At 32.9% G+C, this 27834-nt stretch overlaps 4 protein-coding genes and 1 long non-coding RNA gene across 7 annotated transcripts; 3 read left to right on the top strand and 2 right to left on the bottom strand.

Annotated features, from left to right (window-relative positions):
- The first annotated feature begins 103 nt into the window (after positions 1-103).
- On the top strand, positions 104-7715 carry LOC122632491 (protein bride of sevenless). 2 transcript variants are annotated; one of them, XM_043819337.1, is made up of 8 exons: positions 104-1961; positions 2083-2211; positions 2319-2807; positions 3170-3676; positions 4131-4622; positions 4830-5173; positions 5718-5957; positions 6319-7715. In XM_043819337.1, exons 1-8 carry the CDS (start codon positions 1820-1822, stop codon positions 6559-6561), a joined length of 2586 nt encoding a protein of 861 aa, XP_043675272.1. In that variant the 5' UTR covers positions 104-1819; the 3' UTR covers positions 6562-7715. The 2 variants fall into 2 exon arrangements, with proteins under 2 accessions (XP_043675272.1, XP_043675263.1); XM_043819328.1 differs by having other exon boundaries at positions 6335-7714.
- Positions 7716-8067: 352 nt separating this feature from the next.
- Positions 8068-11045, top strand: LOC122632537 (synaptic vesicular amine transporter). 2 transcript variants are annotated; one of them, XM_043819445.1, is made up of 7 exons: positions 8068-8686; positions 8910-9119; positions 9285-9476; positions 9694-9734; positions 9822-9968; positions 10032-10353; positions 10502-11045. In XM_043819445.1, exons 1-7 carry the CDS (start codon positions 8593-8595, stop codon positions 10717-10719), a joined length of 1224 nt encoding a protein of 407 aa, XP_043675380.1. In that variant the 5' UTR covers positions 8068-8592; the 3' UTR covers positions 10720-11045. The 2 variants fall into 2 exon arrangements, with proteins under 2 accessions (XP_043675380.1, XP_043675370.1); XM_043819435.1 differs by having other exon boundaries at positions 9285-9551.
- On the bottom strand, positions 9603-10145 carry LOC122632548. The gene is made up of 2 exons (XR_006327891.1): positions 10060-10145; positions 9603-9963 (listed from the first exon to the last, which is right to left on the bottom strand). It is a non-coding gene; the product is annotated as an uncharacterized LOC122632548 (long non-coding RNA).
- Positions 11046-13798: 2753 nt separating the features above from the next.
- LOC122632485 (cGMP-specific 3',5'-cyclic phosphodiesterase) lies at positions 13799-22122 on the top strand. The gene is made up of 14 exons (XM_043819314.1): positions 13799-13949; positions 14121-14899; positions 15782-15999; positions 16083-16360; positions 16429-16665; positions 17040-17397; positions 17762-17931; positions 18038-18260; positions 18358-18432; positions 18507-18545; positions 18836-19117; positions 19188-19564; positions 19640-20076; positions 20275-22122. The coding sequence occupies exons 3-14, from the start codon at positions 15946-15948 to the stop codon at positions 20910-20912; spliced, it is 3168 nt and encodes a 1055-aa protein (XP_043675249.1). The 5' UTR covers positions 13799-13949; positions 14121-14899; positions 15782-15945; the 3' UTR covers positions 20913-22122.
- A 1962-nt stretch (positions 22123-24084) lies between these two features.
- On the bottom strand, positions 24085-27829 carry LOC122632547 (golgin subfamily A member 7). Its single transcript, XM_043819456.1, has 3 exons — positions 27643-27829; positions 26960-27124; positions 24085-26684 (listed from the first exon to the last, which is right to left on the bottom strand). Exons 1-3 carry the CDS (start codon positions 27649-27651, stop codon positions 26394-26396), a joined length of 465 nt encoding a protein of 154 aa, XP_043675391.1. The 5' UTR covers positions 27652-27829; the 3' UTR covers positions 24085-26393.
- Positions 27830-27834: the final 5 nt, after the last annotated feature.

Here is a 27834-nt window from a genome sequence, read left to right as displayed (position 1 = left end):
ATATATATATATATATATATATATATATATATATATGATTATTACTTGAAAGTTTTATTATGTACATTTATTTGTATATATATCTCTATGCGTTACAGTATGTAATTTATTTATAGATAAGAATAATTAATTGAACAATTTCAAATTAACACATACATAGATAGTGAAATTGTTGAGACTAATATATTTATTTTATTGGAATAATGAACTTTTATATAATTTGACAAATTTAAACATACTAAATTTTGTTTTGGTCACTTTTAATAGCGAGCGTGGGTAAAGAGAAAAAAAGGAAAAAGAAAACAAAATACTATGAATAAAAATAAAATAGAAACATAATGGCACTGAATTTGTTAAGAATAATTAATCTGGCACTTCGTATATAAGCGAAATTTTACAGATACATTTGTAAAATTACAATTGTTGTTAAGATAATGAACTTTTATATAAATTAAAAAATTTAATTACGCTAAATTTCATTTCGATTATTAATAACAGACATGGATAAATGCAAGAAGAAAAAATAGTACGGATAGAAATAAAATAGAAATGTAATGACACCAACAGCGAACGAGTTGGTTAATGAAATAAGGTCGACAAGATGGCTGAGAAATGGAAAGATGGCCGATCGTAAGGTCAGTTGTCAGCCTTCCTTAGAAGACAACAATCTAGACATAGAACTGTTCTAAAAACGATTTTATCGATGTAACACAATTTTGTATCTTTAGTAGGAGTGGTATTAAGTAAAAAGGAAAAGACCCCGTCAGTCAATTAAAGATTATGTTCACCTTAAATGGCTGCAGAAAGTCAACGTGACTGTGTTGGCCGAAGTATATAATTCGTTTAAGAGGCACATAGACTGGCGGGTCTAGGCCAGGCAGGAATATGGCTTCCACGGTAGTGTTGCTCGAGAATTTCTTTGTGTCAGTCGAGATTTTAAACGTTATCGGCATCGACATGAAGCTACCTGTTCGTTCTACGAGTCATCGTCGTCGTCGTCATTATAATCAAAAAGCTATCGTCAAATTTCGTGAATCATTAGTGATTAATGAGAAATATTTCAGTATGAAGGAGATCGTTAATCAATCAGACGCTTCTTTTCTACGTTAACAACGTTTCTCTTTCAACGTGTTAACGTAGCGTGTTCGGTGTACTCGAAGTTGAGATATCTTTTTTAAAAGAAAAGGAAAAAAAAAAATAATAAAAAAGGAACTTTGTCCCTCATCTTTGAAAAAATTTCTTCGATCTGAATTATCCTTAACACATTCATCGAACGACTTCAACGTATTAGTCGAAAACATCTGTGAGATGATGGGATCATGCTTCCAATACTCATAATAATTCCTCATCGAGATATGACTCTCGTGGTTGGATTTATTGGATGGAATCGGAATTAATATTAAAGAGATCCTTTTACGAGGATTTTACATCTATCTTCGATAATCTACTCCAATTACGAATATTCTTCTTCTTTTTTTTCCCCATTGACGTCACTCAAATCGTCGAAGAGATAAATCTAAAGAGACTAGGACTCGTGTTCCAGTGTCCAGCTAAATCGATCGATGATGAAAGGACTATCGTGATATATTGAATTACGAAGGACCGATAGAGAAGGAACGCTTCGAGGGATTTTCATCGACCAAGTAATAGCAAGTAATAGTCCTTTTTTTCCTTTTCCTGTGTTTTTTTTTTTTCTTTTTTACCTTTCTTCCTACGTAATTAAACGTAAAAGGGAAAAGAGAATGTTGTTGTCATCTATAAAATTCTTCAAAGACGTCGATCCTCGATCACGATTCGTTTGATCACAATCGTCATCACAATGTCAAGATTTCCGATGATGAACATATTGCTCTTCCTTTTGATACTAAACTTTGACACGCTCGTTCTTACGATGGAGGAGCGAGTAGTATGTGGAAAAAATCGAACACTCGTAGAGATACCAGGAGAGGCAATGTTATCCGGTAAGTGATTAAAATCTTTGAGTCTTTTTTTCTTTTTCTTCTTCTTCTTCTTCTTCTTCTATGATTAAAAAAATAAATAAATCAATCAATTACATCTCTATTTGGTCCCATTGTCCAACAGTTTTCGTCGACGTGAATTATGGGACCTTTTGTAACGTCACGTCTATCAAAGGATACGAAGAAATTTCAACAGCGATTTTCGTCGTACAAACCTTAAACAAATTGGAATACGTGCCCGATTTAACGTTGGGTAAAGCAAAGGACGAATTTAATTAGGATTGGATAGATGAAAATTTTGTTTTTTCTTTTAAGATAGTCACACGACGAGCTTACGATAATCTTGAATAATTTTTATAGGATTAAGGATCTTCGATACATGCAAGGAAGAGATTAAAGTTTATAAGCAAACTTTACAAGCTGCTGTTGATATTGATTGTGCTGAAAATTATGAAATGGGAGTCCTTGTACCTGCCATTTATAATAATATTCTCGAGCCCTTGTATAATTTTAGTCTCTTACCTATCAGTTCTTACAGAGAACAGAATTTGACGAAGCCATTGATCAATATTATGGTGCATTATATCAGTACAAGATTCGAATCTATCGATCTGGTCCTAACCAATTCTGATTTTGTATTGGATTATTTCTTCGATGCAGCAAAAACCTCTGGTATATGTGTAAAGAACTACAAGGACATTCAGGAATTGGAGGAAAACGTTACCGACGCTCTGATCGTTGTTATCGGAGACGTCGACGATATCAAACAGACAATTGAAAAAGGAGAAAAGGTCGAAGGACCTAGAAAAACGTGGATCGTTTTACCACTCGACAGGTCGCATGTTGATGGTAAACATTTCGAAGACTTCGATGAAATTTAATTTAACTAATTTTTTCTTTTTCCTTTTTTTTTTTTCTTAATCAATTACTCCTTCTCGAGACTTTTTAGATAAATTTCTTTTTCTTCAAATTGTAAAACCACGAACTTAGGAATTTTTTTTTGGCGACATAAGGGATAAAACATTAGTCTAAAATATCTCGTTGAAGATTAATTGTTTTTTTTTTTTTTTTTTTTTTTAAATCACTTAAAAACCTAGACGCAATGCAATCTGTATATTTTAATGATAATAGAAAATTCATTTATATATTATTCATGAATAGATTAGAAATGTTATTTTATTAAATAATGAGAAAATGTTGTATTTTTTCAGATCTGATGCCATCAGGATCGTACGTAATAAAAGCGGTATCCTTCGATATCGATGCAAAGGAAGAACTTCGATCGATCGAAAAGTTTTCCGAAAAAAGTACAAATTCGGTTACACATTCACCACATCTTTTAGGTATTGGTAAAGCTGTAATCGAGTTGGCAGGACTTTTACACGATTTACGAAAGAGAAGTTGTCCTCGAGGAAACGTATCTTGCGTGATGCCTCGATTCACTCCTCACACTCGTCAAGATATTAAAAATTCAGAGATTTACGAAACTCTGCAAGTTTTGCCGAAAGCTCAGTCGATCAAATATATCGTTTCTATGAAAAATCATCAGGACTCGTTCGTCGATGTTGCGACGTATAATATCGAGCCAAATAAATTTCGAATATTACCGGAAAAAAAAATTTCGAGAATGCCAAAACTCTGTTTGAGAAAATTTGCTAACAATTGCGAGCAATGTGCAAACTTCCAAAGAAGATCCGTTTCACGCGATCTAATTAGAGGTTTGTAATTTTTTCACAAATATTAATAAGAAAAAAAAAAAAATAAATAAACCAAACGTATTTTGACGTAAATACATGAGTAGACTGGATCGACTTAGTAAAAGTTTCCATGTACTTCCAAAGTTCCTAGACTTGTAGTTTTGTACAATCCGAAGAAAAAAATTAAAGTGAAAAAAGTTCCTCGAAAAAGTATAATCGATGTCTAAAATCGCTTAAGAATTTTCGGCTCAGTCTTGTAGACAATATAATATTAAGTCGATTTAATCGAAAATTATTATGAAAAATCATAAAGGTCGAAATAAAAAAATATATTTTTCTATATACAAATAACATTCGTTTTAACTCTATGTGAACGGAACTTTTTGATAGACACAACATATTATATAGAATATATCTGGCAAAGATATTTTTAGATCAACATTTATCAAAAATGGATTATATTTTTGAAATGTAGGTACATCAGAAGATGGTTTCTTAAAGGCAGGAACCTGGATACCAATTTTCTTAACGGTTGCTGTTAGCGGTACTTTTGCTTGTATCGTCATCATCGTATTTATTCTTTATCGTTATTTCGTGGAGGATGTACTAGATGGAAATCCAACGTTAACGATCGTTCTGATATTAGGAAATATATTTACATTGCAAACGGTTTTACCATTTTGCATGAACGACGATCAATATAGCTCTCGAGAGCATTTGAACTCAAGGAAGATCTTCGTGACGACGTTAGCCTTTGGCCTGCTCTTTTCAGTGATGTTGTCGAGAGCCCTATTCCTAGCATTCTCTACGGGTGGTCTATTTACCACTCACATAAACGGTTACCTCCAGGGGCTAATGGTGTTCTTCGTGTTCGGTGTACAAATCGCCATATCGACCAGTTATTTCTTTCTCAGCACCCTCGACTCTGCTATCGTAGTCAGGAGTCTCATTTTTATTGCCCTCTTAGGTAATCCTTTAATACAAAATCTCAATCTAATTTTTGATGATACTTTTGAGACCGTAGACAATTTTTTCGTTATATCTTTAAAAAAAAAAAAAAAAATTAATTAATATATGAAAAGTAAAGAAAGTAAAGAAAAGAAGAATTTTAAATAAAGTGTAACATTTCAAGATAAATAACAAGATATTTTTTAATCTTGATTTATTTCTACAGGTTACGATATATTCTTACTGGCGATGTTATTCGTCGTTTGCTGTTTCATCGCTCACATACAAAGAAATTATCGCGAAGGGAAGTGCTTTTTTGGAACAGTGATTGGCTTAGTTGTTAGCTGGGCTATCTGGGTGACGTCTTTCATCCTGATGGAACCGGAAATTCGGGACACGGTGGTCTGTTTTGGTATATTGGCTACGGCCTATCTAATCATCATCGGTATTCTTATTCCGAGAACTTATTACATGATGACAAACTTGCCAAGAGGGATAGACTTTAGACCAAGATGCGATCCTGCCGTTGATTTAACATCCGATCCAAGAGCGAACGCTTTTGCTAGGCAGGTCAGAACACATCAACGAACAGAAATAACACTTTCATTTCAAAATTCAAATCAACAAAAGCCGACTTTCTGACTTTCTTGGATCCTTCATTTACTTCCTCTTTCTTTATTTTAGCACTTGACTAGTTTCAAAGCCTTTTCAAGCACGGTTCACTGAACTGTATCGTAAATCTTGTGTAACGCACCTGCCCCCTCCCATCCCTCGTACTTCCCTCCCTCCCTGTAAGCCTCACATAGATTTCCTACTTAGATTAACAGCACGTTGTCGCATGTGAACCTTTTATAGATTCTCTGTGTGTAATCATTATTATTATTATTATTTTTATTATTATTATTATTATTTTATAGATTAATTCACCGTAATATTTTACGTTAAAGTCATTTTATGCTTCTTTTATTTCATAGAAGACCGTCACGTATTCATCTTTGCTCTTACACTTGACGTTTGATGAAATTTGAAAAAAAAAAAAGAAATATTGTTTATTCGTTGCATCGACCGATCGAGAATCAATTATAAATCTTTCTCTCGTATGACTCTAATACAGAATCGAGCATTCTACGATTACGTCCATCCCATGGGTGCTGGTAGTACAAGTAATCTACAAGCTCCATCTTTATATCCAAATTATTACGGTAGTTCAAGTCCAGATCCAAGGTCACTGAATCGCTGCAGGAGTCCTGATCCCAGGAGGACACCAGGTTACAATAATTATGGTTTTCGTCCGGAGATGAGAGAAATTGAGAATTCTTATGGCGTACCACGTGTATACGTCGAAAATATTGACGTGAGTGATTCAATAATGATGATAAAGTTTAATGGATATCTATTATGTTATCAGAAAAAATTGTTCAATACAAAATAAGATTTCATAGAAAATAAATATTGATTGATCTTAATATTATTAATATTACATACATATAAATTATATTATTATACAGATATATTATATTTATATGTAGGTATGAATAAAATTTATTAATATAAATTATATATTTCATAAATAATATCAATACATTTTAATAATATTATTAATAAATTAATAATGAATTAGAAAATTGATAGATAATGATATCAATAGGATTGTAAAAAACAAAAATAAAATTCATGCAAATCTTAAAAAAGAATCAGAGTAAATGTTCAAGTAGTGGCGTTATGTTTTAGCCTCAAAGCAGCCCTATCGAGAGGAGCAACGTAGATTCGGCTTATGCTTTACCGAAGTCTCAACGAAAGAAAAAGAAGAAATTAATACTAGAGGAGAAAGATTGTATCGAGACGGACGTTTACGTAGAGAACAGATTATCATCAAACCGAAGAGATCAGCACGACGAATCGTATCCTTCGAGATGTGCCACTCCGAAAATGGGACAAACAGAAGCAACGATTTGTGAAGATGAGGAGGACTTAGATATTAACAGAATAACAAGATTTTGAATTCTTACTTTATATATATAAATATATATATGTATATATATATATACACTGGTTGATCGATATGAATTATTGATATAAATTAAGAACCGATTGAATATCTCCTTTGTTAAAAGTAATAGATTAAACCAAAAAAAAGATAGTTATTAAAAAAACTTTAATAATTTGATGTGTAAGATATTTTACGAATAAAAAAATATTCGACTTCCGATCGAATCGGAAGTTCAATGATTTTTATTTTTTCTCATGTACTTTTTTCAATTATTCGATATTTTCATGAATTACTTTGAAAAAAATTATTAAATGATTATAGACATAAAGTTAATAATTAACGAAATACTAACGTGTAATGGTACATACTTTTAAATGTAAATGATCTTAAGAGATAATGAAAAAATGAAAAACATACGAAACTATCTTACAATAAGTTTAATTACTTACTTAGGCTGTTATGATAATTGAAAAGAAAAATTGTAAAATTAGTATATTATAACAAAATTAATAATAACTTATTTAATTCAATAAATATTCAATGTCCACTACTTTCTTGTATGGACAATCGATGCCTTGTATCGTCGTGAAATCGTGAAACTTTTATTAATATATATTTTCTCTATTATTCCGAACAAATGAAATAGTTCTTAATTTATAATCAACCCGTATGTATATATAATTCAATAATCTAATTATTTATTTACGATAAAACAAAAGCAAAATGTTTGAAATATAATTCAACTTGTCTATTAAAATTTTTTCATGATTTTCATCGTATAACTTTTGTAGAACCTGTATATTACTTAATTATAGACTCGCGTAGAGGAAACTAAGTTAACGAAAGTTATAAAATGAGTGTGCGAGAGTGAAACACAGAGAGAGAGAGAGAGAGAGAGAGAGAAAGATGGTCCACATTGAGGAAGATAACGTAGTCCCATGTACGTCATAGTATAGAATCAATTCGTTCCCCCTTCCAAAATTGCATTATGGTCGATCGTAATTTTACAATCGAGGCACAGGTGCGTATCCCATCGAAGGAATATCGATGACAGGGCCGTAAGAACTATGAACCAATAGTTTTCCAACTAAGAGCTCGAAGTACCGTTATTATCACTTTTATTATCACGTCCAAAATTTTAATTAGTCCAAATAAAAATTTAACCGAAGTACGATTATTGACATTTGTTGGTATGAAAAATTTTCAACAGTTTAAAAAAATTTCCTATAAATGTCGCGATTTTTTCAAAGTTCATTTTCATCGTGCTCGTTATTATAACAATTTTCCTTTTTTTTTTTTATCCCTTTTCTTGTCTTCTGTTTTATTTCATTTTTCTTTTTCTTTTTTTTCTTTTTTTTATTTCAATCGATTCCTCAGCAAGTAAAGATCATATTCGGCTCATCCCTTTTACATTTCACGTTATCAATATCACGATTTACTTTCCAGATCATATGGCGAGTCATAAGTATGTAAGCTCGATAAGAAAGCAAGGATGGCTGGTGTGCCTTGATAAGCAAGTATATAATAATGATAAATCGAGAAAAGCAACGGATCGTGAAAGTGCGCGGGTATCCTCGAGCCCTTCTATACGTAACGTGTAAAAGCTTCTGCGCAAGGACGAGCATGCTCGAAAGACCGTATAAAAGCTTGATCGTGGGTGTTCGGCTTTTCAGTTACCTTTAGAATGCTCTTACGAAAAGCAAGATTTATGTTTCCAAGGAAACGAATTTTTTTCGGTATATTCAATAATACAATTACGTAAAAAAAGAAAAAATAAGAAAAGACAAAAGAAAAGGAAAAATAAAAAGAAAAACAAAAAAAATAATAAAATAGTGTCATTGATTCAATCAAGGATTAGGAATCGTAATTTTGAACGATCGATCAACATGTGCCATTTATTCATGCGCTTTTAAGAACACAAGTTTCTGGATTTTTTTGAGCAAAAAGGGGAAAAAAACTAAATAAAAAATAAATTCTACGACACCATCCATGAGTCACAATGACATTGGAGAATTTGAAGAGATCTCGCATGATCATCGTGACAGTAGTGTATGTTAGTCTCTTCTTAGACAACGTTCTTCTAACGGTGGTCGGTAAATACGAAAGGTTCTACTAAATGTCCTCTTACATTGCATATATATATATATATATATATATATATATATATATATATATATGTATGTATGTATGTATATAATATAAGAAAAGATATACAAACACCATGACGTATAATATTCTTTCATTTTTGAAAGGATTTCTTTACGGAAGGACTAACGAAAATGGATATGATTATTTATTTATCTTTTTTTTTTTTAGTGCCGATCATCCCAGATTATCTTTGTTCACTCGATGGAAAGAATAGCACCAGTGCTATCGAAGATGAGAATGGTAGAGTTGGTTTCCTTCTTAGTTCGAAGGCTTTCGTCCAATTGATTCTTAATCCAGCTGTTGGAAGTTTCACCGGTGCTTTTGGATACGCAAGACCTTTGTTTTTGGGAAATCTTTGTCTTTTATTGGCCGCACTGTGTAAGATGCTGTATAACTAGACGATGATAAAAAATTTATTTTGGAATATATTAATATTATATGCAATTGATTGTCGAAAGTATTCATGTTTCATAATTCAGTGAGTTGAAATCATTTGTTGTTTTTTTTCTTCTTCTCTCTTTTTTCTTTTTTTTTTGTTTACAGTATTTGCATTTGGACAAACATATGAAATACTTTTCCTGGCAAGAAGCATTCAAGGAATATCATCGGCTTGCATTGGTGTATCCGGAATGTCCCTGGTAGCCTCACAATATCCTGAAGAAGACCAAAGATCAAAGATCATGGGATTTGTTCTTGGAAGTATCGCCTTGGGTGTTCTTCTTGGATATCCGATAGGTTCTATTCTTTATGATTTGGAAGGAAAAATGGCACCCTTTTTGCTGGTCTCCTGCCTCATCGTCGTTTTGATATGTACAGGAATATCCTATTTTTAACTTTTCGTTTACATTTTTCTTTCTACTCTTTTTATTTATTTATTTTTTTTAAGACACTTCATTTTCTTATTACGTTCCTTCTCTTGTTAATTCTTCCTTTTGTTTTCTTCTTTCAACAGGTCTACAGATATTAACGCTCGACATTCAGACTGACATAGAAGTAAGTTTAATTAAAACATCTTTTTCAATAATCTTTATTAGATCATCTTAAATTTGACTTTAATATATGATTCTATTATCGCGTAAGTCGTCTAATCATGAAACAGACTGGAGACAGCTATTATCAGATCCATTTGTTATAATAATCGCTGGTGCAATTTGGTGTTCGACTTCACCAATGGCTATCTTGGAACCATGTTTACCAATTTGGCTTCGTACCCATATCAAACCTAAGGTAAACGAACATTTACAAAGACAAAGAACGATACATTTATTTCAATATTCTTATTCGTCGCAGAAATGGCAACTAGGAACAGTCTTCATACCGGATAGCGTTGGATATTTAATAGGCACAAACTTTTTCGGTATGATAGCCTATCGTTATGGACGCAGTAGAGTCGCCATCTTGGCTATGTTACTGGTTGGCATTACCGCCATTTTGATACCATCGGCAATGACCATGTCGCAATTGATATTTCCACATTTCGGAATGGGTTTGGGCATTGGTATAGCTGACGCCGCTTTGGTACCATTGTTGGCTAGCTTAGTTGATCAAAATGGCAACTACGGCCCCGTTTACTCGATCCAACAGGTCGCTGTAAGCCTTGCTTATTTTCTGGGTAAATATTTTCTTATATATATATATATATCGAAAACTTTTTTCAACTTTCAAGAAAAATTTTTCGAGAAAAGAAAAAAGAAAAGATTTCTTTAAAAGAAGTTTATCCTTAAAAAGAAAAGAAACTTTTTTATATTTTTCTATCGAAGGACCAATCATGGGCGGAGAGTTGGTAAGGGAAATTGGATTTCGATGGGTCATGAGGATCATAGGTGTAGCAAATATAATCTACTGTCCGATACTTTTATTTCTTGCTCTAAGAAAAAAAAAATCTTTATCGAAAGAGGATAAAGAAAAGGATTACGACACTTTCCATAAAGGCCTCATGAAATACGAAAAGTTTCAAAATTTGGACGACGATCTTTGATGAGAAAGACATCTTTATTTAAACTCATTAGAAAATTCACAGTTATCATCGAACGGACGCATTTCTTCTTAAGAAAAAAATAAAAAAAAAAAAAATAAAAATAAAAATAAAAGAAAAAGAAAAGAAAAGAAAAATATCTCTTGAATTCTCAACGTAAGATTTCTATTGAAATTAAACGACGTTGTAATTCATTGTCAGCGATCTCTATAATAATAAGTGTATTGTTTATAAATAATACAAATGACTATGAATTCTATATCTGTTTGTTATACTAATTTAATGTATAAATTAATTGAATAGAATAGAATTGAATGATTTACGAAGAATTTTGTTTTATATGAAAATTCTTGGAAATATTAATGACGTCCGACGGTGGTTATCACCGTCATCAAAATATATCGTGGGCGAACAAAATTTTAATACTTTACTCACACAAACGTTTCTTGAACGAACATCGAAGCAAACTTCAACGTGTATCGCATTGACGACATCTATCGAGAAGCAAGAGGGATGTTCTCTTTATTTAGGGCGAATAAAAAATAAAAGAGATATAAAAAAAGAAATAAAAAGGATAATAAATAAAAAATAAAGAATAAAAAATAAAAGATAAAAAATAATATACACGAAGAAAAGGGAGACATAGGGAGCAGTCCCTTCATTTTTTCTCCCCTTCGTTACTTTGGTTACGCATGATTTATTCAAAATCGAATTTGAAATATTGATATCGTGTTAATGTTATCAGTAAATATTAGAAGACGTCATTTTTTGATGTATTAAATGTAGAATATACAAGCATGAGTTAATTTTCACTCACTCACTTTCTTTTTCTATCTATCTATTTACCTATCTCTCTGTTGTTATTCCTATCTCGTTTTTTATCTATACTCCAATTTTTTTCTCCGTCTAGAAAAAAAGAACAAAAGAAAAATAAAAAAATCAAGGCAATTTCAAAATCTCCGTGATTTATTGTGTTGGTAAAGAAACTTGAGTATGCTCGTTAATTTTCAAAATCTTGCCATGACCTAACACGTCATTCTTCTATTCTTCTCTTTTTTAATCAAAAACGAAAGAGTCAGGTTGACAAGGAAAAAAAAAAAGAAAAAAGGAAAGGAAGAAAGTAGTTAGAACAGCTAGAAAGAAGAAAAAATGTCGAAAGACGATTAGAATAAAAAGTAGATGACATTTTCTTTCCTTTTCTTTTCTTCTTTTCTTTTTTATTAACGTGTTCCTCGATTTCATCTCGAGAGCTGACTCTCTCTCTCTCTCTCTCTCTCTCTCTCTCTCTCTCTCTCTCTCTCTCTCTCTCCTTCTTTCGTTCATTTTCTTTCTTTCTTTCTTTCTTTTCCTCTTTCTCTTCAATGAAAAGCGACAAAAATTTCTACTTTTTCTACACCAAAATATCGCTATCGTAAGAAGAAAATACGCGACTCTATTTTCCAATTCCAAGTCAGCTGGCCACGATCCAAACTGCGAACCCTCGGCGCGTTTCTCCGTTGTCCCTGACAAAGTGTCCACCTACGTGCTCACTCGAACATCGTATTTTATGGTAGGTAGCGAGAAACAACCCTCTTAAGGGTTGCAGCACTTGAATCGAAGAACAGGAACACTTTCGGATATGAGGATGATGAAATTTTTGATATTTAACACGACGAACACCTTTGCTCTACTATAAAGTAATTAGTGATATTACTAAATGCAAGACCAAATTTTTATTATTAATCCCTTTTTTATTTAAAACAGAAAGGGATATATAATTAACTAAGATAATTTAACGATTTTTTTTCCACTTGCGTCTCTCATAGAATCGATTGGAAATTTTTCAAGATGAAATATCAGAAGGTCAATAGATATCTCGGGACATATATTTTGAACAGATATGTTAAAAAGAAAATAAAAATAAACAAAAATAACATAAAAGGAAAACTAAAACTCATTTTAAGATTACAGAAATTCCAACTTTATAAATAATCTCTTTCAACGATCGACAAATCTTTGTTAATGAAAGTTAACCACGAATGTAATTAGAAAGAAAATATTTAGATCACCGATAAAAATCTGATCGAATCGAAAGGGGTTTGGATGGACTCGAGGTTGAAATCGATTCAGCATAGTAAAGAACGAACATAAAAGAGAAATAGAGATAGAGATAATGATATATATATATATATATATATATATATATATACACACACATACACACACATATACATACATACATACATACATACATGTATATGTATATATTTAGAGAAAGAGAGAAAGAGAGAGAGAGAGAGAGAGAGAGAGAGAGAGAAATCGAACGTGAAGGATTTTGGAAAATTGTAGCCGGAAAATCTCGATGGTAGGTAGGTAAAGAAGGAGATGGAGAAAGAGGAAGAGGAGAAAGAAGAGAAGGAAAGGAAGGATAGAAGGTGAGTACGGTGGGACGATGGCGATGATGCTGCTGCTGTGTCCGGGAGCCGTGCTCTCCTCCGTTCACTATCGATCTTCCAGCGGAGAAGCCCGACACGCGCGTTCCACGCAGAGTCGGACTAATACATGGGCGCGCGCACACCCACACATAAAGATACGTACATACATACGTACGTACACACATACATACACAAAGACGTACGATCGAAGCCGGTATCCTCCCTCCTTTAGTCTCCCTACCTCTGTTTCTTTCTCTCTTTCTCTTTCTTGCTATCTCTTGCTCTCTCTTCCTCTTTCTATCCGTTGGAAGCTTCAGGGGTAGCAGTGGAGTCTCGTGTGTGTGTGTGTGTGTGTGTGTGTGTGTGTGTGTGTGTGTGTGTGTGTGTGTGTGTGTGTGTGTGTGTGTGTGTGTGTGTAAACGTAACCGGGCAAGCTCGATGTGTTTGAAGAACACCCATCGGTGGGCTGCCTTCAGTAAGCTCGGAGCTTTCGCTCGGTCCAGGCTATCCCTCCGAATCTTCTCTCTCTCTTCCTCTCTTTTTCACCAAAGTATCACCAATACAACATATCCCCCAAACTCTCCCCCCTATCCCCAAAATCAAATTCACCGTAAGGAGAAAGAGAGAGAGAGAGAGAGAAAGAGAGAGAGTGAGAGAGAGAGAGAGAGAGAGAGAGAGAGACAGAGACAGACAGAGACAGAGAGTACCTATCTCTCGACATGTCGAAGAATTCGTTGACAGTATGCGTTATCGTATTCGCGCCTCCAGATCGTCGAGGAGAGAAGATCGATCCTCGTTCTTTCCTCCTCCGACCTTGAGGTTAGAGTTACGAGGGAGAAAGAAAAAAAGAGAGAAAGAGAGAGAGAGATAGAAAGAGAGAGAAAGAGAAAGAGAAAGATTAAGAACTCCAAAGAAGAAAACCTGGCGAACGTGTCATCGAATGTGAATAATAGTGTTGTGTTTCAATGATTTTTATCTAATCGTGATTAGGATGTCTTGAATTGTAATGAAGAATGTGAGATCTCGATGAACGATCGATATGGAAGGATATAGAAATAACGCGGGAAATTACCATTAAGAAATAATAGTGACGATCTATTGACGATGTTAGGATTATCTTTAAAATTATTAAATTATTCTTCAATCTAACGGGTTTCCTAAAATGAGATGATACAAAAGTTAGACTTATTTCTACGTCGATCAAGTCGACAAAAAAAGAAAAGAAAATGATCGATGATAACGACGCAAGAGAATATCCTCTACGATGCGAGCAGAATCGAAAGGATATATGGACCAAGACACGTGCTGGAAGAATGCGGTGCAGGCGTGCGAAAGACTTGTCAAAGTGACATTAAAATCGACAAAATGTTTTATCACACAAATTGATCACGATTTGATCCTTCCTAAATAATAATATTAATAACAATAACAATAATAATAACAGTAATAATAATAATAATAATAATAATAATAATAATAATAATAATAATAATAATAATAACGATGATATGTGTTAAAAAAATTAATCAGTTCGAGGAACGAGATTGTAGATGTGATTTTTCGGGTAAAATTTGAAATAAAGTCGATTAAAGTAGAGTTCCTAAAGCAATAGTGAATGAACTTCGATGTAAAGAGTGTCCTGTTTGTTTTTCTGTGCGTGTACGTGTGTCTGTGTTTATCTCTATGTAATTTTACACGAGTCGATTAAATCGAAGATCCTTCGAAACGAACACGAACGATGCGGTGTAACTGTAACGAGGTGGTTGCAGGTATACATTTTTATCACTGTGCTTTTGTTATCGTGATCGATCGATAAACCATATCGCGCCAATTTTTTTTTCTATCTTCTTTTTTCTTTTTTTTTTTTTCCTTTTTTTCAGATACACATTTCTGATTATCTAACTGATTATGATGACAATCGATATGATTAAATTTTCAAGTTCATTATCGCGATACAATCCTTCTATATACATATATGCATACATACACACACACACACACACATATTAGTGATCAGGTGAAAAAATTAGAAAGAATGAAATTATAAGATTTTAAAAAAATATAATCACAAAATAAGAAAAATACATAGGATAGAGATAAATCGATGATAGTACGGCGAACCCCCAATTTATTTGTTCCCAACAGAATTTCGAATTCTAGGTACCAGACAAACGTATAAATATTAAATATCTCTGATAATTTTACAATTCGATGATTAATCACGGATTTTTCCCTGACGAGTCGTTGCCCCAGAATAATACAAAAGAAAGATGAAAAAGAAAAAAAAGAAAGAAAATGGAAGATTATATAGGCGTATATCTATATTCGTATGAAACTCGTGTGAGACAGCATCGACCTTACCTTACCACTCCACCCTTAAGAGAGGGTTTGAGAAATTTAAATGTCTTTCGTGAAAGCCGAGAGGATCTAGTCACCTTATCCTTCAAGAAATGGATTTCACCATTTACTATTCTTTTCTTTCGTCTTCTATATAAAATCTAATAGTACAGTCTTCCTTTTTTCTTTTTTTTTTTTTATTATTTTTCTTTTATAGAAAAAAAAAAGAAGAAGAAGAAAAAAGCAATATTCTTAGTGCGATAAAAAGATATTAATCTTTATATAAATTTTACCTGAACAAATTGATTTTCTAGGCTTGAAAATCAAGAAGTATATAGTGACAAAGAGTCGACCAAGAGAAAGGATCGATATCTCCCTGAAAACGTTGAACTTTCCATCGTTAATATAATCGTGAAAATTTCGTTAAAGGATAAAAGGAAATCTCTAATGAAAAACAGATCAACGAACTACAGGTGAGATGGAGACTGAAGACGAAATGGAAGAGGAATTGTCGGAAGCAACGGGGATGGAGGTAAATAGATACCTACATATGTGTGTTGACAAGATAATCCATTCTGATTGTTGTATCACCGTTATCACGGTTTAACGTTACAGGTGAATCATAACAACAATCTTGGGAACTTTGAAACTATGAGGATCTCTCCGAGAACATCGGAGAAGGATGAGGAAAGTAACGATCATTTGGAAATAAATCTTCAAGTGAAAACGAAGAACGAGAGAGAGGAATCAAAATTATCTTTAAGTACAAGTATGAAGACTGATATAAAGGAGAAAGAGATCGCCAGGCTCTGTAGGAGCAAAAGGATCTGTGGTCAGGACACGATACACGAATACGACGAGGACGATGGCCTGACAATGGAGAGAGTTGGAAGGTAAAACATGATTTATCAACGTTTCGACGTACGAGGAAAATAAATAAATAAATAAATAAATAAAACAGATACATGGAGGCTCATCCAAACGTAGTTGAGACTTGGCTATACGAAAAGGGAAGTTTGGAATTACGACAACGATTGCAAACGCCAAGATTGGAACGTACAAAATCAATCACTTCAACTTCTTGTCAAGATCAGGAAGGTATTTTGAGTCGAACGAAACGTAACAGCGTCACATCTGATCTCTTTCAAACGTGGTTATCGACGAGCTCGCCGGCTAAACGTAGCAGAAGTCCAAGCAGGTAAGTTATATCAAAATTACTATAAACAAAATAAAGAAGTTTCAACTTGACCGAGAAATAAATTTTGCTTCAAATTGATATCATATGAAATATTTTTCATACGATTCATATTCTATAAATTCTTAAATTAACAAAACAAATCTCTCATATGAACGTTACAAATAAAACCGACGAAATGCTTTTAGATAATCAAATATTTAATCGGATATCGTTCTTCATATCCCATGTATAAATGTTTAAATTGAATGTTCATGGGAAACCATAGAAGCAAGTAATAATTTCTACGTCTATTTTATAGCCGGACGATAACTCATCCGTAGATTCATATCTTTGTTACCTCGTAATAACTATCTCAAACATGTTGGGGATTTTAGGGCTTCTATATCGTTAATGGGTCGCCGAGAGGAACTCAATAGACTGGACGAAAGCGACCTATTTATGGAACTCATAAGGGACGTAGCGAACGAACTAGATATCAACGTACTTTGTCACAAAATTTTAGTCAACGTTGGAATACTTACTTGCGCTGATCGAGGAAGTCTCTTTCTTGCAAAAGGTCCACTCGAGGATAGATATTTGGTTGCTAAACTTTTTGACGTTACTCAAGATACAGAACTTGAGGAAGCTGTTCAACGTGCGAAAAATGAAGAGATAAAGATACCTTTCGGCGTGGGTATCGCCGGTTACGTAGCTCAAACGAAGGAGATAATCAACATAAAGGATGCTTACAAGGTTCGATGTGAAAGTTCGAAGAGAGATTTTTCTTTTTTCTTTTTTTTTTTTTTCCCCTTAAATATACCTCAAGTTTAAATGTGTCAGCAAATGTGAATATTGATTTATCAAAAAGTCGAAGGTGTAGCAACCAGTCCGATCCTTTCTTGAAATTTTTCTTTCACTTAATCTAATTATATAGAAAAAATTTTCTAAAAAAAATTTGTGGCTTTTAATATTAAATACATCTGAACATTGATTTATCAAAAAGTTTAAAGAAAACAATATTAATATATTGTTATTCTAATTATCTGACTTTTTTTTCACATATTGAAATTTACGTTTTTCTTTCTAATAACATAGAAAGAAATTTATGAATTTTTAGGATCCACGATTCAATAGTGCCATCGACATGCGTACAGGTTACAAGACAACACTTATCCTATCGATGCCTATTTGTAATTACGAGGGTGACGTTATTGGAGTTGCACAGATCATCAACAAGACCAATGGAAGCAACGAGTTTACGGAAAGAGACGTGGAAGTATTTCAAAGGTAGATAAAAAAAATTAAAAATAAAAAAATAAAAAAAAAAGAGAGAAAGAGCGGATCGATTCTAATCTGATATTTTTGAAAAATATTGTCCATCTTTCTCGCACAGATATTTAACCTTCTGTGGAATTGGTATTCAAAACGCACAACTCTTTGAGTTATCCGTGCAGGAATATAGGAGGAACCAAATTTTACTTAATCTCGCGAGGAATATATTCGAAGAGCAAAACAATCTCGAGTGTTTGGTAACGAAGATTATGACGGAAGCAAAAGAGTTGCTGAAGTGCGAAAGATGTGCGGTTTATTTGCTTGATCTGGATTGCGGCGAGGCGGTAAATATATCTAAGTATAGAATGAAAGTAAACGTAAGATATAGGATCATTTCGTAGGAAGGACACCAGATATATAAGTAAGATTTTTTGATTTCAGGGTCATCTCGAAAAGATCGTCGAGCGACCCGGTAAATCGATTCAAGAAAACAGAAAACCATTGTCCAGGAGAGAGGTAAGCAAGTACAATGGTACACGTATTCATGATTCTCGAGTCTGATCATTATCTTCCCTTTAACGACGGCACAGAGCAATAACATCGATATGGAGGATATCTTTCAACAGCACGTAAGCCTTCGAAACTATTATGAAATAATTGATATATCTGTGAGATAGATAAAGCTAATAATGGTAAAATACGAACGATAGATATATACATACATATGTATGTATATACGTGTGTGATATTAAAAATATATTTTTACATGACATATATATATATATATAAACACACACACACATATATATGTCATGTAAATATCATGTAAATATTATATCATATATACATATCCTATGCGAGAAAACGATCATTAATCGATACAAATCATTTTATTTACAACGTTATTTTCGTCTCGTAGAGTTCGATCGAAAGCAGTAAGTTCACTATGATCTTCGAAATGGATAACGAAACCCAAGAGGCACGAGTATATCGACCAAGTACCAATGATCTTTCCAGTCCATTGGGTCAAATCGCAAGATACGTCGCAGGTACTGGACAAATTCTCAACATAGGGGATGTGACAAGTTGGTTGAAGAAAGATGTTGTGGAGACTGAGAAGGAACCAACAAGAAGTATCCTCTGTATGCCGATCGCTAATGGTCAAAGAACTGTGATAGGTGTTGCCCAATTGATTAATAAGGTATTCGTTCGAATAATAATCTTTCAAATCAACGTATTCGTTTAATCAATTGAATATTTTTCATAAACAGGACAATGGTACATCCTTCACTGATTCCGACGTCTCCATCTTCGAAGCATTTGCCATATTTTGTGGTCTCGGTATACACAACACACAAATGTACGAGTCAGCTTGCAAACTGATGGCAAAACAAAAGGTCGCTTTGGAATGTCTCAGTTATCACGCAACAGCCAACAACGACGACGCTTTGAAGTTAACCTCTGACCCTATTCCATCTGCCAAGGAGTTTAATCTCTACAGCTTCACGTTCACGGATTTTGATCTAACAGATGACGATACGTGCAGAGCAAGCATAAGAATGTTTGAACAGTGCAATCTTATTCATAAATTTCACATCCCTTACGATATTCTTTGCAGGTGGATTTTAAGCGTGAAGAAAAATTACAGGTATACGTAAATTATTATGTTCATCTTTCTCTTGTGATTGGTCGAATGAATTTTCAAATAAATATGATATTTCAGACCAGTGAAATATCACAACTGGCGACACGCATTAAACGTAGCACAAACTATGTTCGCCATGCTGAAAACGGGTAAAATGGAACAATTCATGACTGATCTTGAGATTCTCGGGCTACTGGTAGCTTGTCTCTGTCATGATCTTGATCATCGTGGTACAAACAATGCATTCCAAACGAAAACGGAATCACCACTCGCTATTTTGTACTCCACAAGTACTATGGAACATCATCATTTCGATCAATGCGTCATGATATTGAACTCGGATAGCAATAATATCTTTCAAAATCTTTCCATGGAAGATTATAGGAGAGTTATGAAGGTGGTCGAGAGTGCTATACTTTCGACAGATTTAGCAGTGTATTTTAAGAAAAAGAATCGTTTCATGGAGCTGATCGACGAGGGTGAATTTGATTGGCAGAGCGAGGAAAAGAAGGAATGTTAGTATCGATGAACTAGTTTCTTTTTCTCTTTTGTTTCATTTCCTTTTCTTTTTCTTTTTTCTCTGTTATTTTATATATCTCGATTCGTCCATTAGGCATAAATATAAATTTTACTTTTTAATGGTCCCATCTATTACACGTAAATATTGACGTTACAAACTTGAAGTAACAATTTACGTTTAACTTGTTCACCAGTGTTATGCGGAATGATGATGACGGCATGTGACGTTAGCGCGATAGCAAAACCCTGGGAGGTTCAACATAGAGTAGCAAAATTGGTGGCCGATGAATTTTTCGATCAGGGTGATTTGGAACGATTGCAATTGAATCAACAACCGGTAGCGATGATGGATAGAGAGAGAAGAGACGAATTGCCACAGATGCAAGTTGGTTTTATCGACGTGATATGTATGCCATTGTACAAGGTTATGGCAGAAACGTTTCCATGGATTAAGCCACTTTACGAAGGTACCAAGGAGAATAGAAAACATTGGCAGGATTTAGCGGAAAAAGTTGAAATAGGATTGACTTGGATAGATCGCGATACTATCGAAGAACCAGTGGAAGAGTTCGTCTCTTACGAACCAAGAGATATCGAGTTCACTGTGACGACCTTGAACTGTGCCCATCCTGAAAGAAAGGATCAAGTTCAAGAAAAATCAGCATTGGGTAAATTCACCTCGTTTAGGAAAGGAGGTCGTTCATTAGGCAAAGGTGTCAGGCAACGTCTAAGTAAATCGCTTTACGTAAAGACTAATTCAGAGGACACCAGTAAAACAAAAGTATTGATTTCTGAAAGGAAAAGTCGTAATAAACTTTGTCTTCTCATTTGACGGCTCACGTCTACTACTCTCGAGAGTATACCAGAATGATGTTTGTCCTTCCTAAGAAAAAAAAAAGAAAGAAGAAAGACAAGAAAAAAAAAGAAAAACAAACAAAACAGAAGAAGAAAAAAATCAATATCGTTCGTTCTCACGTCGAACGATCGATGGTTCATCGAACGAAAAAGCAACGAGTACGATGTGATTTCGTTCTAACGACTCCAACGAAACGGACTACTTTTACTCCGTGAGTTTAAAATGTCAGAATCAAAATAGAATAGAATCAAGAACGATCGCAAATTCGATTTGGATGGTCGAACGATATCTATCAAAAACCATCGTCAAGTATCCCTCCCCTCTCCCGCCTACCCAATTCCGTTGATTTTTTGTGCTAAAATGTGTGAAACTTTCTATAAAATGATTAATAATAAGAAAGACTGCTGAACTTGTATTTCTCTTTTTCAAAATAGATACGTCGTAGAGAAAGAGAGAGAGAGAGAAAAGAACAAAAAAAAAGAACAAATAAAAAAAAACAAAGACAGTACATTTTTAGAGACTAGAAAGTATACTTAGTCGAGATATGACTAAGTATATACATATATCTATATATTAAATACACACATACACACACACACACAGACACACACACACACACACACATGTGCGTATATAATTAGGAAAATGGATAGTCGATGAGATATATCGATATATTGGTCTGTATCTCGATATAACACGAACGAAAAGACGTAAGAGTATATTCCCATTCGATTTTGACAATCTTTTTGTATTATATCGCGATTCTTACTAGGCTCTATCTAGTCGAACAAGGGAAGTGGAAGTGATCGGTATCGACTTGCAAATGGAACAAAGGAAGAGTTTAACTAATGTGTACGTAGTTGTGTGCGTCCTCTGTGTGTTTTTTGATCTTGGATAAATTGAAAAATACTACTTTAGTAAAGACGAAATAGAGTACGGAGTCTATCGATTATTTGGAATATTCCAATTTTGCTATATAATATTGTCGATCGTGATCGAGAGATCGAGAGGCAAATGTAAACTTCGTTTCTCTTTTTTTTCCCGCGTCCCCATTATTCCCTATTATTTCCCTATTTCTATTTACGTATATCCCATTGTTATGCGTTTCCTTGTTTGTCGGAAAGAAAACAAAAATGGAAAGGAAGACGAGAGAAAAATTAAATAAATAAAAATGTCGGAAAAGAAATCGAATCTTTTAACACAACTAACGGTATTTTTGTTTACGCAATTTTCACGAAAAAATAAAAATTAAAAAAAAAAAAAAAAGGAAATTGAAAGAGAGATAAAAAGAGAGAGACAAAAAGAGAGATCAGTGTCGATAAATCGTCCACATTCTTATCGAAAAAGAAAAAGAGAAAAATGCATACATACTTGCATCGTTCATATCGATGCAACGAAAAAAATTTCACAACGATGACCTTCACACAAGATTGATTTCTAGTCTTTTTGATAAACATAGCTGCGAATGTGGACATTATGATTGTTCAGAGATATTGTTGCACGTGATTAATTAATAAAAAAAACGTCTGGATATGCTCGAAATTGAAGATATATACATGAGATGTATATTTATGAATATACATATATGTATGTATCTACATAAATACATATACAGAGTGTTCGAGATTTAAATCAATCCACGTAAAAATATTTACGGAATTTTTATCAAAACACTTTCATTTTCATTTTAAAAAACACGACGGTTCCTTTTGTTTCCCCATATTTGTATCCATCGATTTAAACGAGACACCCTGTATAGAAAGATAGGGAAAAAGAGAGAAAGAGAAAGAGAGAAAGACAAACAGAAAAAAGAGTGGGGATAGAAAGGAAAGGATAAAAAAGAATAGCAAAACAATATCGATCGTCTTATCGTACACACACAAGGTCCGATATTAGAAATTCTTACCAAAAAAAGAAAAAGAAAACAAAAAAAGAAAGATTTTTCGCGATATTATTTTTTTTCTTTTTTATTATTAAAACATTTAGAAATTACAATATCCGCGGACTATACGAAATTAGTCCCGTACAGTAATTGAATCATCGTGTTTGAAAAATCATTTTGGTCCTACTGTATTAAATTAAGTATAACAAACGGCTGCTTTTATTGATGCTTCTCGCATGGTCGATGATCGATCGATCGATTCGCTAAATATATTTACAATTTCTTTATTATTATTATTATTATTATTATTATTATTATTATTATTATTATTATTATTTTCTTTTTCTTCTTCTTCTCCTTTTTCTTTTTCATTTTTATGCAATCGAATGTTGCATATACAGAGGCGCAAAGAACGTACTAACTTACATAGATATATTTTTGTGGTATTGCGACGTTGAAAAAAGAGAAAAATGCACGCGCTAGAGCCTTTTTCAAAAAGTTTCCTAGATAAACAACGTCGTCAACCAGCATAGTCTCCTTTATTTAAACCAACTTTGAAATGTGCACCAGGAAGCCGTACGTGCATCATGGCAGTGACACCATTTTGTCCTCTCTCTCGACAACAACAAACAAAAAAAAAGGAAGAAAAAGAAAAAAATACAAAATTCCTTTCGCAGCGTCGCATTATCACGCAGAAGTAATCTCTCGCCTTCCATTGTGACCAAGGATCGAGACGAGATCGTTCACGGCGGAAATACTACGAGAAAGAGAGAGAGAGAGAGAGGAGGAAAAGAGGGAGATAGAGATAGAAATAGAGATAGAGAGATAAAGAGAAACAGAAAGTGAGAGAGAGAGAGAAAGCATGATTTACGATCGTGATCAATGAGGAGGGATTTTGGTATCGTTCACGTCAAATCAAGAGAAGAAAGGTAATGTTAAAGCGATAAACAAAAGAACCCTTCAAATTTATTTTAAATCATGAAAAATTCCTTTATATATATATATATATATATATATATATATATACACACACACACACGCACACACATTTCGTGAAAGAAAATATTTTATTGATCAAATTTATTGTAAATCATGCAAATCTCCCCTTCTTTTTCCTGTACGTTTAGTGTAAAGGTGTATATATATATATATATATATATATATATATATGTATATGTATATATATATGTATATATATGTATATATATGTATATATATGTATACATATTATATACACATATATATAAAAATGAACAATTCGCTAAATTATTTTATTAACACTTCCTTCCAACTTTATTTAGGACACATCATCCGGGTACTTTACGATCATGAAAGATCGATCGATATATATCGAATAGAAATCCTTCAGAAAGATTTCGTTTGAAATTAGCACGAATCTCTTTCTTCGCCTAAGCAGATTTTTAATTTGCCGAAACGGCGAAGGTTTACCAGGTTTGTGCATGGTAAGAACGAAGTAAAGATTTCTCGTCGATTTTATGATTTAAAAAAATTTTGATAATATAATATAGATAATAAAGAAAAAAAGAACACATCTTTTTTTTCTTTCACTCTCTCTCTCTTTTTCTCTTTTTCTCTCTCTAAAGAAAGAAAAAGATTTTCGACACTCTTTCGTTTTACTTTATTCTTATCATTAAGTGCACAGGAATGATAAGAAGAATCGATAAATCGTTAGAGAAGAAAACTGGGTCCCGTTCTTTTATTTCTTTTGTTTTGTTCCTTTTCGTTTCTTTTTTTTTTTTTGTCTATCGTTCTTTCTTTCTTTTTTCTTCGTTGCCTTAATATGATTTACACGGTATTTATATACTTTCCAATGTGAACGAACTAATCCTGAACGAGAAAATTGTATCTCAGGACCGTTAGCTTTTTATCGAAAGAGAGGTAAGTGTATAACATCTCGTACGTCTCGATTATATATTATATAATGCCTGCGATTATTTATTTATTCTTATAACCGTTTTTTTTTTAACACGCGATCGATATAACCGCGGCATATCGTTATAGGTACGATGTATAAAAAATTCCACGCGTGATGTATCGTTGTTTCGTTTGAGATCACTGTAACTTATATACGTAATCTACCAGTAAAAAAAAAAAAAAATAATTTAAGAAAATATGAGAAAAAATCAACCCCCCACCCCAAAAAAGAAGAAAAAAAATTATTCACAGAAGATTATTAGAGCCTTAACCTAACGTTAAACGTCTTGCTAAACTTAAAAAAGAAAAAAAAAAAAAAGAAAATCCAGGTCTCCCTTGTAATGGTTCGAAATGCAAGATTCTTTTATTTTGACAAAGTCGAGACGCCTGTCCATATCGCGCACACTATGTTTATCCTTGATCACAATGTCATATAAGTCAAAAAGTCAACTTAATATATACCTTACTTATCATCTCAAAACATAATCATTTCCCTTTTAGCCAATCCTTGGAGTTCTTAGCGCAATTAATTATCTGTGCCAGTAATTTCGACCAAGTATTATTTCTTTTCTTTTTCTCTCAACTTCTCTCTACAAGTAAGAGTTATCTTTACGGCAAGTGAATTTCAAATTCAAGTACGTACGTATAAAAAAAAAAAAAAATAAAATAAAGAACACGCCGACTTATGTCTCGTCACAAAAAAATAAATAAAAAAATTTACGCTTTACGGAAGATATATCTTCTGGAAGGGGAAGAACTTAGAATCCCGCTTATAAAGCTTGGAACGTATAAAGTCAAAGTCCATTAACAATCGATAGAAAATTCGAATAAAATCTAAGTTGAAACTCTGTTATCGATTGGATTTATAATAAACATAAATTAGACTTTAAATTACGTCCATGAATATCATCGAATAAATGCAGTCAGCAACCAGCTCTATATGCTGAATAATAAAACAGGGATATGTTAATCACTTATGATCTGTCTTATATGAAATCTGTTTTCTAATGTATGATCGTGAAAAATCAAATAATTTTTTATAGTCTTACACATTACTTTGTGATTTATATCCATGTGTTTGTATTAGGTCATTTATTCTAGTATGTAGAATAAATTTTTCACGAACCTCTTGCCAAAACAATTACGTATTTGTAAAATAAAATAAAATAAAAAAAAAAAAAAATAATCAATGAATATGAAAACTCATTTGTTGACATTAAATCGTAAGCTCTGAGAAAATGTTTCTTCAAGTTTCACTTTTTCGGATTAGAGATACTCTTGGCAAATACTTTGATTCTTGCTTTGAGTAAATGTATAGACTTTATGTGCTTCATAACTTTGAAGCAATAATTTGTCCTTTTGATATATACTTATGTTCAATAAACCTAAGTACAAAGTTAGACTCGAAGAGAGCTAAACCTTATTGCACATGAATTTCATTACAATAATTGTGCAAGGTATACTTTAAAATTCTGCTAGTTTTTATGAAAAATTAATTATGCACGACCAACTTGAATGGGTCAGAGTGCGGCATAATTGTGTCCAAAGACACTCATCAGCGCATGTAGGTCGGTAATTCTGGCAATACGGCAGAAATGCGCGGGTCACATGAAGAATTCCGTGGATCGGCTAACATGCAGTCACGATGCAGGTCTGTCTAATACAGAGATTTCTATTAGCCTGAGGCCACGTGTTGTTGGATCTGTTAACAATAATCCACGTGGCTTATAAACTCTATCATTCTGTTCGCAAACAAATTTTGCGACCTTCCGCAAGCACTTCTCATAATGTGTTTCAGTGCATATAAAGATTAAATAACCAGTAAGGCAAGCAAGGCAGCCCTCACAGAAAGTTGAACAACTGGCACGTTCTGCTTCAGCAAAGTAATTGTTCAATTGATTGATTGTATACTCGAACGACTGTCTGTCCAGCTATATTTAAAAAAAAAATATAGCACAAATATTAAGAAAAAAAAAGAATTTAAATACCTTTGAGAATAATTTTAGCATAAATATATTCGAAATCAACAATATTTAAAGATATATAATATTAATAAAGATATATATGCATTTAAATATATTAAATATTATGTGTTAAAAGTTGAAAAATTAAAATATAATGATAATAGTAGTAGTAGTAATAATAATCATAATCATAATAATAATAATAATAATAACATACTGTTATGCATTATGATATTACGTACTCTGCTTTCCAATTCTGTAGGGAATTGTGTTTGAAATTTAACCATTGTACCTTCGCTATAATCTCGTTGTATAAAAACTTTTTGACAATTTTGAAGAGACCCTCCGCCTGCTTGACCTCTCCCAGCTGACATATCTTCTAAAGGAGTAAGGGCAGCGTGGTTGCCCTATAAATTAATATTTATATTTATACATTTATAATATTATATAATTTTTTATAGAAAACATTATAAAGGTCTATTTCTTTTATTATTAAACTTAATTCGATCATATTTAGCATTTATTAAATTATTGTCATTACGCATGCTTATATTTATATAGTAAAATAGTTATCTTTATAATACAATGATTTGATTAAAATATATTATACTTTATACGTATATATACTTTAATCATAATATGGAAAAAATATAAATTTGATTGTATGATAAAGCAACTCAATTATTTTATAATTGGTATCATATCTAACCACTAAAACCGCACCCAATTATTATTTAAAGATAGGAAATTACTGTTATTACAACTAATAAAGTTATGTTAATTAAAGTTAAAAAATATTTTATATATCTATGAAATACATCATTCGCAAGAGAAAAGGAATTAATAAGTAAAATATTTTCACATGTAAATTCATAGGAATAAAAAGAATGCAAAAAAATGTGAATAGTAAGAATGATAGACTTACCAATGGCATTTTGAGCTTCGTCTTGCTGGTTGTGTAAAACCCTGGTAACGGAATCAAATTCAATTGCTTGATTGCACTTATGGTGAAAGAAACAAATTGGCTTGTCACTGAAACTTAACGTAAACGTTTGAAAATTAGAGCAATTTTTACACTTCAACGAGTGGACGCACGATTCAGTCGCCATGAAAGATG

Source organism: Vespula pensylvanica, chromosome 1, assembly GCF_014466175.1.
Source record: "Vespula pensylvanica isolate Volc-1 chromosome 1, ASM1446617v1, whole genome shotgun sequence".
Classification (NCBI taxonomy): domain Eukaryota; kingdom Metazoa; phylum Arthropoda; class Insecta; order Hymenoptera; family Vespidae; genus Vespula; species Vespula pensylvanica.
Note: the sequence above shows the minus strand (reverse complement) of the source record. Positions and strands in the feature narration are given on the sequence as shown.